General features: G+C 42.6%; 2 protein-coding genes across 2 annotated transcripts; one reads left to right on the top strand and one right to left on the bottom strand.

Moving 5' to 3' along the window:
* The first annotated feature begins 2,491 nt into the window (after positions 1–2,491).
* lrrc10 (leucine rich repeat containing 10) lies at positions 2,492–3,316 on the top strand. The gene has a single exon (XM_007903792.2). It carries the CDS (start codon positions 2,492–2,494, stop codon positions 3,314–3,316), a length of 825 nt encoding a protein of 274 aa, XP_007901983.2.
* A 2,951-nt stretch (positions 3,317–6,267) lies between these two features.
* cct2 (chaperonin containing TCP1, subunit 2 (beta)) lies at positions 6,268–17,372 on the bottom strand. The gene is given in 16 exon segments (NM_001292682.1): positions 6,268–6,540; positions 6,971–7,112; positions 7,207–7,306; positions 7,517–7,620; positions 8,185–8,313; positions 8,806–8,925; positions 9,785–9,888; positions 9,989–10,116; positions 10,235–10,335; positions 11,462–11,664; positions 12,393–12,505; positions 14,140–14,216; positions 14,528–14,639; positions 14,879–14,944; positions 15,648–15,722; positions 17,297–17,372. Coding segments are annotated over 16 exon segments (1,608 nt in total). The 5' UTR covers positions 17,300–17,372; the 3' UTR covers positions 6,268–6,509.
* Between the last annotated feature and the right edge of the window lie 1,815 nt (positions 17,373–19,187).

Raw genomic sequence — 19,187 nt, 5'->3', positions numbered from 1 at the left:
CGGTNAAAAAAACATTGCAGATTAGATATAGCAAAGGGACAGAGTACAAGCCAGACGAGGTTATATCATTGCTATTTAAGGCATTTGTCAGAGCCCTTGTCTGGAGATCTGGTCATCTAATCAACGGAAGCATATTATTGCCTTTCAGAGGCTGCAGAAGTGAGCAGATGATGATTCCAAGTAATAAAAGTATAAATTGTGATCAAATTTACAGAAACTTGCTTATTCTCTATGTAAAATAATTGTTTACGAAGATGATTCAATTGAACATGTTTAAGAGTGTAAAGGAGAATCCTATATGAACATTTAGCAAACACATTTGCAAGCAGTGAAAATGCAATTCTCCACACAAACAGAACATTTTTTCCCCTCTCCTTACTATGTTGCAAGTTCCCAGCCAATCTGCCCACACTGAAAGGGTCAAGGTCACCTTCGGCCGGACTGATATGACTCTCTGGAGCTTCAGATGGACGCTGAAGGGCAAATCCAATCACCTTGTACCGCGTTGGTGTGTCAGTCTTGCGCTTGGTAGCACTCTCGCCTCTGAGTCAGGAGGTTGTGGATTCAAACCCCACATTGTCTAAACTGACACTCAAATGCAGTGTTGGGGGGTTGTTGCATTGTCGGAGGTGCTGTCCTTCGGATGAAACATTAAACCGAGGTCCCGTTTGGACGTTCAGGTGGACGTTAAAGATCCAACGGCACTATTTGAAAAGAGAAGGGAGTTTCTCCTGGTGTCCTAGCCAACAACCGCCAAAAAAATTTGGTCACTCACTCCATGACTGTTTGTGGGACATTGCTGTCTACAACTGTCTGTTGAGCTATGGCCACAAAATACACAGTCAACCCACTTTACAGTATAACCTGTGATGCGCTTTGAGACGTCTCAATGATGTGAAAGGCACTATATCAAATGCAAGGATTATTATTATTATTATTCAGAGGTGGGTTTTGGCGAAAAGGGATGCCTAACAGAGCTTCACCACCCATCATTCATTTCAGGCTTTTTTGGGGGGACTTTGACAATGTTCTAAAATGTCAAGAACCCCAATATAACCTTTTATAATCCGGGTGGGTTCACCCGTTAGTCAATATCAGAAATTAAACCCCAATTGAATTGTAGAAGCTGAACTTCCCAATGGCAGAAGGGTTTGAATACTAGTGCCCACAAATTTAAGAGTAAGGAAAATAGAGGGCAACATTTTTACGGATTCATGGAATAAGTTAACAAGGAAGCCATTGAAGCCGTTAATATAACCAAACATAGCATTTCTGAAGAAAAGAGGGATTGGGTGGGAGGGTGTGTTAAATTGGGTTTGAGATTTTTTTCAAAAAAAGAGACACTCTATCTGAACCCAATTTTCAGATTTTTCAGGGAAAAGAATACTAATAATTAATGATTCAACATGTATAGAATAACATTAGAAGGTTTGGGCAAAAAAAATGCTTGGAGTATCAGCAAAACCTAATGCTAAGAAAGGCTTTTTGATTTAGTATTCAGACAAGATAATGGGAAATACAAATTCAATTTGCTGACTTGCCGTTCGGAACAAAACTTACACTTACTTACACAATAAAATAATACCACGTTAGAACAGCGACAGAATAAATAATGATAAATAATAATAATCCTTGCATTTGACATAGCGCTTCTCGCGTCTTCTCCACGTCCCAAAGCGCTTCGCAGAATAGACGGTACAGCGAAATTGACCGTGGATTTGTGGGCGAAACCCGGCGGCGGCGGCCGATTGCCCGCGGCCGCGCCCCGCAGACGGCGGTGGATCGAAAGCGACCAACTTCTTCTTGTGGTGTTTGGCTGCGCTGAAGTGCACGGGTCCCCCCCGTGAAAAAAAGAAAACATTCCCGTGGCAATTTCGCGCATTATTGAAGCACTTGACGAGCACGTGACGGATTATTAAGTGTATTTATTTATTTTTTGGGGGTGTGGGGGTGGAATGTGGGGGGTGGAGGGTGGGGTGTGGGGGGTGAGGACTCGGATGGGTACCACACATTTGATTGCAACTCCAAGTGATGACTGGGCAAGTGATAGAAGCTTTGAAATTGCGGAGGGGAGAAAAGGGGAGGGAATGTGAGACCAAAACTAACTTTATATGGTGCTCGGGGCTGAGGGTCACGTTCGGCTCCGCACATCAGTCAGTGATCAGTCAGTAGTCAGTCAGTCAGTGATCAGTCAGTAGTCAGTCAGTGATCAGTCAGTCAGTGATCAGTCAGTAGTCAGTCAGTGATCAGTCAGTAGTCAGTCAGTCAGTAGTCAGTAGTCAGTCAGTGATCAGTCAGTCAGTGATCAGTCAGTAGTCAGTCAGTCAGTAGTCAGTCAGTGATCAGTCAGTAAGTGATCAGTCAGTGATCAGTCAGTAGTCAGTCAGTGATCAGTCAGTGATCAATCAGTAAGTGATCAGTCAGTAGTCAGTCAGTGTATCGGTTCACACCGCCTCTGGGGCTGAGTTCCACACACACGGGGACGGGCGGAATGGGTAACCTGATCGACTCGGCGGTGGCCCTGTTCCCGGCCGAGCCGTGCCAGGAGTACCTGGTGGGCGACGTCCAGGACCCGCCGGCCGACCGCACGCTGGACCTGAGCGGCAGACGGCTCCGGCGGCTGCCGCCGCGGCTCTGCGCCTTCACGGCGCTGCTCCGGCTCTACCTGAGCGACAACCGGCTGAGCCGCCTGCCCGCCGAGCTGAGCCGCCTGAGCCGCCTGCACACCCTGGCCCTGGACTTCAACACCTTCAGCGAGATGCCGCCGGCCGTGTGCCGGCTCCGGGGCCTGTCGGTGCTGTACCTGGGCAACAACCGGCTGAGCGACCTGCCGGCCGAGCTGAGCGCCCTGACCGACCTGAGGGCCCTGTGGATCGAGACCAACCGGTTCGAGGCCCTGCCCCGGGTGGTGTGCCGGCTCCGGCGGCTCAGCGCCCTGCACGCCGGCGACAACCAGCTGTCGGCTCTGCCCGAGCAGCTCGTGCAGCTGCGGCAGCTGCAGCGCCTCTGGATCTCCGGGAACCTCCTCAGCCACTTCCCCGCCGTTCTGCTGCGCATGGACTCGCTGGAGCTCATCGACGTGGACCGGAACGGGATCCGGCTCTTCCCCAGTCTGGTCGGGCTGCCCCGGCTGCAGCTGGTGGTCTACGACCGGAACCCGTGCACCAACGCCCCCCGCGTGGCCCCGGGGGTCAGGAGGGTCGGCAGGTGGGCAGCCGACTCGCCGCCGTCGACGTCGCCGCCGCCGCGCCGGGGGCGAGGGGCCGGGGCCCCGCCTCCCGAGAGCCGAGACGTCGAAGCGGCCGAGAAGGTTTAAATCCCGGGCGTCAAGGCGGCGGTTGGAAAAGTCGACGTGGGGGGGGGGGGGGGTTTGAGAGGGGACGCGAGCGCTCAGCGGGAGGGAGTACGGCGTCGGAAGACCAGTCCCCCCCCTCTCCCCTCTCAACTTATCGACGGCGGTTTTTTTTTGTTCTAACGGCAGTAGTTATGAAGCCCTTTTGCGTTCGACGTAGCGCCTTTCATCGCCTTCGTTCGGGGGGGACACGGCTCTCGACGCCTCTTCGCGTGTATTGTTTGGACGCTCACGGGATAGGATAGGACGTGAAGGCGATTTAACTTTTTGCCGGTTTTCATTTCAATTAGAAATAAAAAAAAAAGGGGGTCGGCGGAGGGGGGGGTGTGGGGGGCAGTGGATTACACACTACCCTCGTGCCTTCTCGGTGGATGTGGGAGAATGGGATGTGATCTCTGTGAATCCCCTTTTGATGCCCTCGTTATAAACCGAGGAACCCGCCCCAACGACTGACTCCCCACATAAAATTGGTTTTATTCACTTCGGCTGTTTGTGGGACATTGCTGCGGGCAATTACGGTTTGTGTGGCGCCCTTCGCGGCGGGAGGACGTCCCCCCCCCCCCCACCCCCACCCCAAGGCGCTGGACAGTCGGGGATCTTGCACCGCAGACGGCGGTTGGGATGAGGAGGAGTGGAGGGCGACCGCAGGCACGGGGGCAAAGGAGGGGCTTGAACGCGGCAATGGGAGGCGCAAGGCGGGGGGACTGCGGGGTGGGAGTTCCAGAAAGCCCACCCGCCCCAGCGGTGGGGCGGGCAAGGCGGCGGGACGTGAAGCGGTTGGGGGGACGTGAAGCGGTTGGGTGGGGACGTGAAGCGGTTGGGGGGGGACGTGAAGCGGTTGGGGGGGACGTGAAGCGGTTGGGGGGACCTGAAGCGGTTGGGGGGACCTGAAGCGGTTGGGGGGACCTGAAGCGGTTGGGGGGACCTGAAGCGGTTGGGGGGGCGTGAAGCGGTTGGGGGGGCGTGAAGCGGTTGGGGGGACGTGAAGCGGTTGGGGGGGGGGCGGGATAGAAGGCACAGAAAAAATGCAATCCTTAGCCACCCCCCAGTGGAGTTGGTAATTGGTGCTAGATTTCCAGTTCAAACAACATTTTTTTTAAACTAAACTAAATAAGGGACTAAATATTATCAGGCGAAGAGGAATTGTTGGAGAATAGGAAACGGAATACGATTTATCTCGACTGAGATCAGCCCTCGACGCAGATCATGGCAGTAGAAACGCCCAATTTTTCGATAGATATCTTAGGAACTCATCTTATCACGTCTTCGAGACATATCAAAGCGCTTCACAGAACACTGTAAAGTAAATTGACTGTATATTTCGTGGGCGAAAGATTACCGTGGGAACAGTTGTGTTTTTTTCATGCTTAAGTTTATTGCAACTTGGAATACATGTCACAAGTACCAAATAAAGTTGAGACCATAACACTAAAAACAGAATTTGATTCATATTTGAATGATAATTTGGCTCAATTAGTCACGCCCTCATCGCTCAGGGTAAAAGTTTGAACTTCATGTAATCGCAATCCAGACTGCTGCTTCAATGTGATGCTGGGTGAGAACATTATTGTTGGCAATGCTACTCATCAGATAAAATGTTAAAATTAGATCCTGTCTGCCTGGGCTGGATAATGTTAAAGATCCCGTGTCGCTAACAGAAAAGAGAAGGGAATTTCTCCCGGTGTCATGGTCACCAATCCTCCAAAATAAATTGGATTCACCTTCTGGCATTTTATGTGGCAAATTGGCTGCTGCTTTCCACCTAGTCACCACATTTTGCTATTTATTTAAAGGCTAAGACCATGAGCGATTCTTGGCTTCAAGTTCAAATACAATGGGTCCACCTCTCCCCTCAAACCACCACCAAATAAGCTACAAATATTCACCCAGATTCTTTCACAAAAAATGGCCCCATTAAGTGAGGCTCCAGGGAATGCCTTTGGGACTGCATTTCAACGTGAATCAGCATCCGCCGAAGAAAAACGAAAATTGAGCTGAGAAAATGAACTGTAGCTGTTGACAGCAATAAAATTAACTGTTAAATGTCCAAAAAACCAGAACTTTCCTGTGTATTCCATTTCACATCATTCAAGACATAGGGCCACTTCATCATCTTTCACTCCGGACTTGGTGCAGATTACTGCTCGATTTTGATCAGACTGCTGGCTTCCTCCCCATCAGTGAGTGCTCCTAAACCAGCAGTTTAAGAATAACCATCTTTGGATTTGATAAAAGCGCTTTAATACGTTAAGGCATTCACAGCACTACACTGGAATTTACTGTGAAGTTCAGCGCTTTGGGACGTCCTCCTGATGTGAAAGGCGCTCTATAAATGTAATTGTGTTGTTGCTGTGATTGTTCATTTGTAAGCAAACAGTTGTTGATGTACTTAATAGGTACTGTCAATCCTACTTAAATAATTAAAAGTTTTTTATACAGTATGTTGAAGGATTGCAGTTATGTAATTCTATTAATTTAAAATATGTATTGTAATGCAGTACTGAATTGTGCTAAATAACTAGAGTCATTTTTATTACAATATTCAGTATGGCTATAAAGCTTGATTTTTTACATTCTGCTCATGCTAAACATGTTTTCCCCCTCAACAGCTCTTAGGCTAAAAAGCCCAAATCCTAGGCTTCAATACTGCTCCTATAACTTGGGAGGCTCTTATAGCATATCTCAGTCTTGCATCACTTCTACAATGAACAGGCTTTAAAAACTCAAGTTTGGCGTCACCAACCCACTCACAAAATCTCAACTTTTCACCCTCCCACATCCCCTCCATTTCACACTGGCAGCTGTGCTTTCAACCACCATAATACCCCAAAACTATTGAATGAGAAAAAGCTAGCCTGCTTTGCAAACCCTTTTCTTCTAATATTCTTCTTTTATAAATAAAAAAAAGCACATTTGTGATAAAAAAAAACTTTAATGTAACATGTCCTGAATACAGCCTGAATCACATCTTGCAATTACGGTCTGAACTATTCTGCACAAAGCTAATGGATCAAGTGAAATTGAGACCCAAAAAACAAGATTCTTAAAAGTACTACAATTTTATAAATACAAAGCATCAGCTATTATTCACTGGGTGCTGCCTCAGTGCTCACTGTAGACATGAAACCCACATGTTCTGGACACCAACATTGTAGGCTTAACAAGGATGATGGTCAGGTACTCGTTTCCTGAAATAAAAACAGCCCATGTTACTGATGTGTACACACATACTCTATAATGCAGTACAAATACATCATTTGTTAAATATAATCCTGCTGGGCAAAATTCCTCATCATTTACAACCGGTAAAAGTATGATCAATACTAAGAGAATGCAGTCAATTTTTACCATTAGATTCTTCAACTACACTTCAGCGAAAAAGGATATTAATGAGCAAATTGTGTGAAACATTTGAAAACCTGCAACGTGTAATGCCAAATTCCAACAAAACTTCAACAGAAAGGTTCAAATCTGTTTATGTAACAGGTTGCTATAAAAATTCGGACTTAGGTTGCTGATACCAAGTGCCAAGCCAGGACTGTCGAGCACCTTGGGATCTCCTCCCGACATGAAAGGCAGTATATAAATGTATTTTTTTTGTATTGTATTGATACACACCTTGGTGCCGCCTTAATAATGTTATCCACTCGAAGGATCATTTCAGATGCTTCTGATGCACTCAACAAAACCTGTCTCTTCACTTGGAAACTCTCTGTAATACCCAACTGCACCATGTCTCCAATTGTGCCATTGCACATATCTGCGAAAAAAGTTTGCAGCTTTCAGTTAGTACAACAAAACACTGCAAAATTACTATTTCAATATCAAATTAATATTCTCTGCAGATTACTCACCTAATCCATATGTTGTTTTTCCTTCACTGTGGGCAGCTCGCAACTGAGCCACTAAATCTGCACTATCGTATCCAGCATTATCAGCTATGATAATAGGCAGCTGGAAAGAAAAAAATTGCATCAAAATGCTTCTTTGATGAATTTACCACCACAATAATTTATGTGTCACAAACTTTAGAAATGCAAATAGATGTTTTCTCCAAATCATCCAAAATGCAGATTCTGGTAATCATAGCCACTAAAAGCTATTTCTATTGAGCTAGAAGTGGGGAAACAAAAGACATAGCACACAGTCCCAAATAAAACCTACCATTGCTAGTGCTTTAGCAAACGACTCCATTGCCAATGCCTCCTTGCCTGGAGTTCTAACAGCCAGTTCAGTCACAGCTTTTGCCATCAACATCTCTGAGCAACCTAGACAAAAATATTTAAATTGAATATTTAAATTGAAAAGGCATTTTTTGTAATGTCCTGCATAAGAGAACACATGCAAACATCATTGTTGTGCATTAAGTTCTCCAACAAGTCAATTTTCACTATACAGTTACTTTTGTAATCCATTCAACTTGCTTTTTTTTAAAAAAGCCAAAAAGTGATTCTTAATATACAACATTAAAAAGTCTTAGTCAGAGGCACTTTTTCTTCTTTCCAAACATGTCACGCATTACGCAAAAAAATTCAAAATTCCACTACTGTATCCCCTTTGTAATCTTTTTCTAGAATTTTATAATGAGATTCTTGGAATTGATTTTACCCAAAAGACAAAAGGAAACAGCCTTAGCCCAAAGATGGAGATTTAAATTCATGGGGATTGACAAACTCCCAGAAATATGCATATGTAAACTTAATTTAGATAGGATCGTACTCCTGCTGAGACCAGTCACCAAATAGGCTACCCCACTCCGGTGGAGTGTGAAACCCTAAGAACCTTGTAGTATGTGGCTTTCCACAAGTACATGCAACATTCTAGTAACTTACCTCCTCCAAACACTGTTCTGGTTTCTTTCACTGTCTGAGCAAGTACACAGAGGGCATCATGCAAAGATCTTTCAGCCTCATCAAGAATCTGTTGAGTTGCTCCACGAAGAACAATGGTGCATGCCTCACCTATAGGAATAGAGAAAGATACAGCAAGTCATTGCCAAGTTAATTTTCTCCACCCGTACTTTCCTGTGGGCAGACCTGTGCCACATTACAGTTCCTAAGATGTCTCACTCGCCTCAGCAGGAATTCTTCATATACGAAGCTAAAGAATAAGAATTTGTCAAGCTTTATGGAGAGCAGGCCCAACCCCAGCCTCTGCCAAGAAATTTCCACCTAGGATTACTGGATGGCAATTAAGAATGGGGGGTTCTCCTTTCTAACTTGGTCGTGCTAAAACCAGTTGAAGCACAACTACTATCAAATAACTCAAACTCAAGAAAACTAGATCCAGGTCTAATCAATGCATTGTGAAAACATTTTACATTAAATTTGAATGTAAAAAGACTTAATAATGATGTTTAAAAATAGAACTAAATTTTATTTATTCCTCACAGAAAGTAATGCCATATTTGGCCTGTTTTTAGTAATCTGCTGATGTGCTCGAGAATTACTTACCAAGTGCTACTCCAGAGAAATGGATCAGTTTGTCCTCACCAATCATGACCTCTTCAATAACTTTACATTCTCCTAGCTTAACCAGCTCAGGGTGGTCAAAAGTAGAAGCAATTTCACCACCTGAAATTAAAATCACAATCAATGAGGTTACGTTCAGCACATTAACCAAATCTAGCTTTTCTGTTTATTTCTTTCATATGACTTGCAAACTTTTCACCACAATTTCAAAATGTAATTTGATACAATTCTGCATTACAAAATGTCCATTCTCCTTGGAGTTCACGGTTTAAATTTAGGACTTAGAATTCTGTAAATGAATTGATAGGTAAATACAGAACTTTAAACACTATACCAATAAGGAAAATGGAAGTCAGATTTGGTATACTCCATTGTAAACATTAATCTGCATACCAGTTTTTTGCAGGTGACCTACTGTATTCTGCTCTCTAAGGCAAATAAATACTCCAGAGCAACTGATTCAAATCCATGTAAATATTAAGTGTGAGAATCCAGATAATTTATTACTGAAACAGAAGTGATATACTCTTAAACAGAGTTTTATCATCAACAATTTAAAACAAATCTAATACATCGGTTGCAATATTTTCAAGTGTCTGATGTTCATCACATCTTTCGCCCACAAATATACAGTCAATTCACTTTAGTCTATTCTGCAAAGCTCTTTGAGACGTCTAGAAGACTTGAAAAGCGCTATATCAAATGCAAGGATTATTTATTTATTTATTTATGAAGTCCATGAGATACCAGTGTAACAATCAATCAGTAGGTCCTAAATGCAGAGTACGAAATAATCAAGACAAACTGCTGTTTTAAAATAATTAGCTGAAGTAGCCTTCCCAAGGAGGATAAGGAAAATGAATTCTAAAGAAAGAAATGATGTAAGACACTTGGACAACAATAAATTAAAGAGAATTAAGGAGTGTAAAAAAACTAAGATATAGATCATATCTTGTCTTACCTGTTACGAGTGAAAGTCGTTCAATTCCAGCAAAATCAGCATGTTCAATAGCCATAACACCTGCAGCACCAAACAGCTGTTCAGGATAGTTATAAATAAGCTGTCTGGAATAAAGAAAAGGGTATTCAACATGGTCAAAGAGACTTCAATTCACAAGAATGCCTTTTCAAATACTGTAAGCCTAAAATTTAAAAATATAACTACCTATTGATGAAGCAATTAATTCCATGTTTCAGGATACGTTCAACTTTCTCCTTCATCTTTTCCTTTTCAGCTAATTCGATCTCTACAACCTTTGCTGTAGAATCTACTCTCACACGAGAGCCAAATACCTGTCGAAATATGCAAAAGATAAGATTTTTTTAGACATTTTAAGTAGTTACAGATATCTAGTTTAATAAACATTAAGGTGGCAGGGGCTCCATCATAAAATAGAAGCAATCTCCGCACCTTAATCTTGTCTGTGTCCATGCCAGTGTTTGCAATCAGAATCTTTGCATTTTCAATTCTCTTTGGCTGATTAACTCCAATCTTCTTATCCAAAAGAAAACCTAGAAAGAATTACACACATTTTTTTAAAAAAAAATAAAAGCTAGCAGTTCCAGAGTTAGCATTCTTGATACTGACAGTTTTCTGTAGATTCAAAAAAGTAAAATGCCTTCTGCCATACAGACAAACCACATAATAATAATCCTTGCATTTGATATAGCGCTTTTCACGTCTTCTAGACGTCTCAAAGAGCTTCACAGAATATGTTGTAAAGTGAATTGACCGTATATTTGTGGGTGAAACACGGCAGCCAATTGCGCACAGCAGTGTCCCACAAACAGTCGTGGATTGAAAATGATCAATTTATTATTGTTTCTTTTTGGGGGGATTATTATTAGGCGTGTGGAGTAAGGAAACCTGCCCAAGGTTTCGCCCTCCCTGGAATTGAACCCAGGTGCTTCACTCACCCAGGCGAGTGCTCTAACCACTGAGCTACAGGACTTCCACTATTTCTGTAAAGCTCTGGCAAATAATACAGGTTTATTAATTACATTGTCCACAATAAATTTGGTCATTAGGATTTTGCCTGTGTTTGTATTCTTCAATAAAATAGGGATGATGGGCCCTACAACTGATTGTACAAATGTTCCATTCTGTGTAGCATAAATAAACAACATTTTGGTTCCATTGCTTTGTCTCCCTACATTTTATAAACTAGCTATCTCTGTAGATTAAAAGTATCACATTATCCAAAATAACATGCTCGATACTTTTACAAAAAGATGAATTTCTATACTTAAATAATAATAATTCTTGCACTTGATATAACGCCTTATCATGTCTTTGAGACATCTCAAAGCGTTTCACAGAAAATACTGTAAAATTAATTGACTGTATATTTTGTGGGCGAAAGTATGTGCCCAAATCTACTGAATTTATCCAAAGAAATTCAGAGGATCTCAAAGAAAAATGGGAAGATCCAATATTGGATGGGATGGAAAAGATGATTACATACATATTCAATATTTCCACATTCCAAAGACCACATTCATTTTTAGATTAACTACCATTAAGCATTTGAACAGAGGAACACGATCATTCATCTGTCCAGATTTGATTAAAAAAATTCAAATGTACCCAGCAAGTCGACATTGCAACATTCTTCAATAAGACTCTGAAATATCTCACCTTCATCCAGGTAGGAATCAATTAAGCTCCCTCCAAGTTTCTTGATCACATGAATAGCTTCAAGGTTACCAGAACCTTTAAGCCTCATCACAGCTTCCACTGCTAGATTAGCAAAGTGATTTTTGTGATGAGTCAGTAACTTGGATGAAAGTGTAGTCCTGGAAATGTTCATCAGGTCTTCACGGAATTTGGCTTCATCATTCCTGAAAATAGTAAAATGAGGGAAACTACTTCAGAACATTTCAAAAAATGTAAATGTAACGCAACTACACAACCCCAGGCTCCACAATGTAGAATGTAGTCAGAATATATTTAACATGATAAATAATACAAAGAACCTATAAATCAAGCCCCAAAGTCTTCAAAACAAGCATGAAAATAATGACTACTGCCAAAATCAGATTCTTAACAGAAAAGGCAGTTTTCAGTCTACATGATTTCATGCACAAATATGATGTGCAGTGATGAACAATCAATGTCTCTTCTCAGTAAACCTGATGATTTTTATTTTCCCCAGATTTCAGAACATAAACTAAATGTGTAGATTGTTATTGTAGCCTGCCCCCTCCAAGTTAGATAAATAGGTACAGCTTCAAATAATCAGTTTTTTTAAATTCTATTTTTTCCAATTTAAGTTACTGGCAAAACAATGGTTCAATACTACGCAAGATTTAATCTTAACATCCAAAACTGAGATAATGCACACTGTCCATAGCTGGTGAAACTTACCATATCCAGCAATTTTTACTTTTAGTTTATCCAGGTCACTGTATACATTTCTCAATTTTTGACAACTGTAAAGAGGGAGTTAAAAAGTACACAATTCTATAGTACTTTAGTCTTTTGTCAAAACTATCGCTTGTTTAGTTTTACGCTTCTTATTTTTCAAACTGCTTTCATAGAAACAAAAACAACAAAAACAGAATCTAACCCATGATCCACTGCAGCTTTTTCCAAAGCATCTCTCGCCGCTTGTGTTGCCTTTCTCCAGCCTGCAATAATTGTCTGAGGATGAAGTTTTCTAGCAACAAGAGATTCTGCTTCCTGAGAAGTATNAAAAAAAGATAAATAATAATAATTTGGTCACTCAACCCATGACTGTTTGTGGGACACTGCTGTGCGCAATTGGCTGCTGCGTTTGGCTCACAAAACACACAGACACAGTCACTAAACTTTACTGTGTATCCTGTGAAGCGCTTTAAAACATATCGAAAACATGATGAGGCGCTACATCAAATACAAGGATTATTATTATAGGATTATATTATTATTACATACTAGCTGTAGCATTACAGCTTCGCTTGCAACCAAAGGATCCAATATGGAATGTAGATTGACACAAACATTTTGTTTAGACGTTATACTCAGCTGGGAGGACTCCTGTGGGAGGACTCCTTTAATATATTTTCTTCAGTCTTCCTGTCTCTCTCTCTTTCCCTCTCCGTCTCGCTCCCTCTCTCTCTCACACAAAATAGTCACACTTTATATAATATTCTCTCTCAGTCTCTCTCACTATCTGTCTCTCTCTCTCTCCCACATGGGCGGACTCTAGCTCCTATGACAACCACAAAAAAGTGCATTACATTTGTTGCAGAATATAGATGCATCTCTCTGAATGGTGAGTGCTTTCCTCTGTCACTATGTAGTTGCAGAATACGATGCATACCTCATATTTTGGGGCTTAATTTTTTAATATAGCATTTTTTAATATAGTTCATCAATGATAGGAGATCCCCCCCCCAAAGAAATATGCCCATGACACTGCCAGATGCAAGACCTTTCCGATGAGGTATAAATCATGTCTCTACGTCAATCAGTTATTACGTAATTGTCAGATAATTGACACACAGACGGACAGTTATTTTATTAGTACATAATAAAAATACACCAAAAGTGTTTTACATTGTTTTTGGTCATCTGGGCAAGACACATGCAGAAGCACATCAATCACCATGCTTTACATCACTGCATAGCTTGTCATTGAAAGCACCGTCTGGTAAGCTTCCTGCTGCTTGACCTGCTAGGACCACTCTACACATTAGGGTTTTGACTTACAAAGATGCTGATTTACACAAAAAAGCACTTTGTTTAGCACTGGGAATCCCTCTTATAATGTGTCTAATGCCTCAATGGTGGTATTATGAGAGGCACAGAAAATGGCTGACTTTCCAGTTGTTGCTGATGTCATTTCTAATATGCTGTGCATGCCCGCTATGTGCAGGAAGAATTGTTGACTTCAGCAAACCAAACCAATCTTGGGTGATAATGCAAAGCAATGCTACATTCATGGTTGCTATATTGATGGACATCATTACATTGTTGTTGGCTCCATTATCAGCAATTTAGTTGAGATTATTATACACATCCTCAATGAAACAGGTGATTAAGTGCCACAGTTGGATGATAAAGACTCTACAATGCTTTGTTCCGGTTTAAGTGTAGTGCTGAAATTCTTTTGAACCGGACTATGCAAAATTTACTAGTATTTTTTAAGAATTGAATTCCTAGTATTGTTTTAATAAATTGAAAGATAATGTGAACAGAAACCACTCCACTGAGTGGTGTGGAAATACTCAAATATAAAAATTACTTCTTTTTAAAAAAAATCATTAGAATGTTTTGTCCTCTGTGCACTTTTTAAAAAGCAACAGTTACAAGTATCATAATGTACCACATACCCGCAAGAGCTCAGCTGCCAGCACAGTCACAGATGTAGTTCCATCTCCGACTTCATCATCCTGTACCTTGGACATGTCTGTGAACAGGACAAAACAGCGTACTTTTAAGACAAATACAAGCTACTTAACGTTTCCAGAAATAAGAGACAGTACCCAAAAATCTTATTTATACACAAGTTGGAAAAATCACTCATTCTTTCCACCCATCATCAGAGATAGAAAGAATGAACAAAGTTTTTTCTAACTTGTGTATAAGTAAAAGTTGCAAACATTCCCAAATATTACACGAAATTTAACTTTTACTTGGTGTACTAATCCTATGGAATATTGTATGCAAAAGCCATTTGTCAACATTAAAATTGATAGATGAGGAATTGTTTGAACTCACCAACCAAAACTTTAGCAGCTGGATTATCCACACCAATAGATTTAAGGATTGTAGCTCCATCATTGGTCACTGTTACAGAACTATCTTTCCCTCCACTCATCAGTATTTTGTCCTGGAACAGATAAGCAAAGATAGTTTTAACCTTCAGTGCCAATTCCAGTTTTCACTTCTCTAAATGAATGTAATTTCAACTGTACCATATCCTTAGAAATATTACTATAAATATCCAATGCTGATGTGAGACAGTAATCTTGAAAAACAAGACCATAGAATGTTTAACATGCAGCAAGTTTTTGTTTGAATCGTCAGAAATCATTACCAATATTACAAAATCTCAATCTCATCACTTACCATGCCTTTTGGTCCCAATGTGCTTTTAACCAAATCTCCAACTGCAATAGCACCGACAAAGGAAGACTGAAAGAAATCACATATTACTTTTGAAAACCAACTGATGACAATTACAAAAAAAACTTTACTGTATACCCATCCCACATTTAAACCAAAAAATCCAAATTAAATACCACAACTACATAAGTTAAATTTGAAAATTAGACAAATACACAAGTACTATATACGGGCAGCTAATGCTGGTTTTGAAGATTAACTGTAAGTACAGCACCTTTCTACAGTAACTAGTTAACACCAACCCCAACTTTAAGTCAATGAATTGGAACTGAAGCTGTTGCTAACAGATGCTTCTTGGTTAAAACACATGCAAACTACTAGTTTTAGGTTGTAACTATCATAAGTTGTGCTTCAGAATTTAAACGTGGTGAGAATGTGGAGCTCACTACTAAATGCTATGGTAGAAAAACAGAAAGCATCAACATGTTAAGCAAAAAAAAGGATGCATAAATGGGGAGAAGAGAGGGTATGGAAGATGGGATTAGGAGGAGTGGTAGCTAGTATAATCCATGGGTTACGTTGAACGGCCTGCAGCACTATGTAATTGTATGTAATTTGTTTAGCTCATCATCTTTGGTAAGCAAAAAATACAAAAATAAAAAATTGCCATCAGTCTCTTCAAAAATGCTCCCACTGAGAACAGGAATATTCTACATTCTCTAACAGAGGGAATCGTGTATTGCTGTTTGCAGTAATTATTAAAGCATCTTACCAGACGAGCTGTCTCTGCCTTTTCTTCATCGGCACCAGGTGTGAATATACTCACAGGGGCTAGTGAAAGGGAAGCCTGTTGGAAATAAACATAAAATAATGATCTAAAATGTTTTACACTCACTCAGCATGCCTTTAAATTATTCTCATCACGCAAAATATTGGCTATCAATACCCTGGAGCTGGTAGTGGGTTCGGTGTCATGCAAGTCTGAATAGAGATTTCCCTCTCCCAACATCCCTGGAAATTCTTGGTTAAATTAATAATCATCCTTCATTTGATTATAGCATCTTCACTTTAGGAAGCAATCTCAAAGCACTATACAGGATTAACCATAAGGTATAGTGACTGCGTTTGAAACACAAACATGGCAGGCAATTTACACACAGCAATGTTCCACAAGCAGTCATGATGTGATTGACTTATCTGGAGAAATTTATGGTTAAAAATAAACCAACAAAGCATTTTTACGCCAGACAGATTTGAACTAAACTCTAATTGTAAGAATTACAATCATGCTTTTTAAAGCTATAACAATGAGCGGGTGTTAAAATTTATACAAGTGATCAGTTTCATTGACACGTCCCTGTGGCGTATGGGTGATGGGAGTGAAGAGGGGAAGCATTGGGATGGCAGAATAACCCTAGGGTGGATTCTGCACTTAGCAAACGGCCAACAAAAGCAGTCAGCGTGAATATTAGAGGTGATATTGTTCAGGTGTCAGCCTGGCTCAGTTGGTAGCACTCTCGCCCCGAGCTAAAAGGTAACGGGTTCAAACCCCACATCGGGACTTTTGAGCTCAAGTCCAGGCAGACACTCCCAACGTGGTGCAAAGGGCTCGCTGCACGGTTGGGAGTTGCTGTGCTTTGGACGGACGAGACGTGAAACCGAGGACCCCGTCTCCCCGTTCATGAAATGTTAAAAAGTTTCCCATTGCTGTGCGTACATCGGCTGCCACGATCGCCTACAAAAAAAAAAACTGTGAAACGTAAGGATGATTTGCAGCATTGGCTGCAGGAGTGGGAGAGGCGCTGTCTGGAGGCCCTGAAGGTGCGGCTCATTCATTCCTTGTCCTGCTGCTCCAACTGCACATGCGCAGTCACACCCTTCCCCCCCGAAGTACCAGAAGCTTCGATGAGGGCCCGGTTTCGCCCTCAGGCGCGGGAGGCGCTACCGGGGCCCCGGGAGAGGGCACGCGAGTGGGGCATTGGGGCGGGGGGGGAGAGAGAGAGCGAGGCCTGTAGACCTAAAAAAAAATCCACGGGGTTCCCTCACCAGGGGAGGCCGCGCTTTTAGTTTCCATTGAAGCCAAACCCCCCCTCCTCACGCCCCCACCAGACACCGCCACGGGCTCCTCTCCCTCCTCCCCGCACAAAAAAACGGCTCCCTCGCTTCCCCGGTGCCGGCCGGCCGGCCGGTCGGTCTCCCACCCCACCCAGCGGCTCGTTACAGAACGAGTAACGGGCCCAGGAGCCGGTCCGCTCGGCTCCCGCACAGTCGCCGCTGCTCGCGCTCGAAAGCGGCGGCGCTCGGTCCGCGAACCGCCGGAGGGGAGTGTGAACGTTAATCGTAGAAAACCCGGGGTGGTGGGGGTGAGGGGGAAGGGGGGGGAGAGGGTAACCGTTATCGGCCCCGGGGTCGACTCCTCACCATGATCACTCGCTTCAAATCGCCTCGTGCAGAAAGAAGACCGAGCACCGGAAATAGCCCCCCCCCAACCGTCACTGGCCCGGATGAAGCCGCTTCAACCGGATGTTATCACCATAGAGACTGTTGCGGAGCGCACACACACACACACACACAGTCAAGGCAGCTCCGCGTTGGGGACAGATACTTACAGATGAGCTCCACCATGGGGACGCATGTACAGAGCAGCTCCGCGCTGGACACACACACACACCCGCAGCTCCGCGCTGGGGACACGCACACACCCGCAGCTCCGCGCTGGGGACACACACACACCCGCAGCTCCGCGCTGGGGACACACACACACACACACCCTCAGACGTACTCCAACTCAGCCCAAGGTTACGCACGCGCAGATCTGCTCCACGAAGAAGCAAAGGACATGTTGGCGCGTCAGTAACAGACTCAATGGACAGAGGCACACAGTGCAGTCACTGAATAATATTACACAGTCAATTCGCTTTACAGTGTTATTCTGTGAAGGGTCCCGAGTCGCCTCGAAGACGCGATAAGGCTCCATATCAAATGCAAGGATTATATTTATTTTATTATTTACAGCACAGGAGGAGGCCATTCGGCCCGTCGTGCCTGGGCAGACTCTTTGGAAGAGCTGCCCAATCAGTCCCACTCCCCTGCCCTTTCCCCATAATCCTCGCATATTTTTTTCCCGTCTAATTCGCTTTTAAAAAGTTGGTGTTGGATCTGTTTTCACCGCGCCTTCAGGCAGTGCGTTTCAGACCTGACAACTGTGTGCAAAAAAAAAAATTCTCATCTCCCGTCTGATCCTTTTGCCAATTATCTTGAACCTGTGTCCCCTGATTTCCACCCAAGTCACCTGCGCATAGAATAATTTTCTCATCTACTCCCTTCAAAAACCCTCATGATTTTGAACACCTCTATTAAATCTCCCCTTAACCTCCCAGGTCTAAGTAGAATGATCCCAGGATTGCCAAGGGAGCGAGGTCAAAATGCAGGAAAATTGCATGGCATATAGGCATGATGGTTGACTACAAAATACAGTTGCTACACTTTACAATAAATCCTGTAAAATGCTTTGAGATGTATTCCCAATGTGAAAGGTGCTGTATCAAATGCAACAATTTTTTTTAATGTCAAATGTAAGAATGATTAATTTTTAGTGATTTGGAGCAGGAGACCAGTTATATTCTATTTCCTCCATATCAATTGTTCTGCAAAAAATACCAAATACTGAATTTTCATATTTTGCACATGAGCACCTTGGCATGAATGCAGAACACTCAAATTGGATGTTATTTTTTAGTGTTATTAAAGAGCAGCTCTTGTAATCAGCTCTAATAATCCTTGCATTTGGTATAGCACCTTATCACATGACTTTTTTGTGGGCAAACGTGGCAGTCAATTTGCCACGTCATTGTCCCACGAACAGCTATAGTGAGCGACCAATTTTATTTGGGAAATTGTTTGACAGGACACCAGGGCAAAAAACTCCTTTTTAAAATCATACCATGAGATCTTTAATATCCACATGGTCAGACAGACCGGACCTTGGTTTAACGTTTCATCCGAAGGCTGGCACCCCCAACAATACAGCACACCCGAATATTGCATTGGAGTGTCAGCAATAGACTATATGGGTTACAAATCTGGACATGGGGCTTGAACCCATAACCTTCTGACTTGGAGGTGAGAATGTTAACTGAGCCAAGCTGACACACTAATAACAAAAAGCAGTCTGTTCAAAGTTTCGTGGCTATCCAAGTTTATATTTTACAGTGCCAGTACCACAGCTCCATCTTAATTTATGTTCCCTGCAACCCATTTATATTGCATACATTTGGCAGCAAATCACTATCAAAACCATGGCAACTTGCAG

Source organism: Callorhinchus milii, unplaced genomic scaffold (assembly GCF_018977255.1).
Source record: "Callorhinchus milii isolate IMCB2004 unplaced genomic scaffold, IMCB_Cmil_1.0 Scaffold5, whole genome shotgun sequence".
NCBI lineage: Eukaryota > Metazoa > Chordata > Chondrichthyes > Chimaeriformes > Callorhinchidae > Callorhinchus > Callorhinchus milii.
The sequence above is the reverse complement of the archived record's forward strand: the minus strand, read 5'-3'. Positions and strand labels throughout refer to the sequence as shown.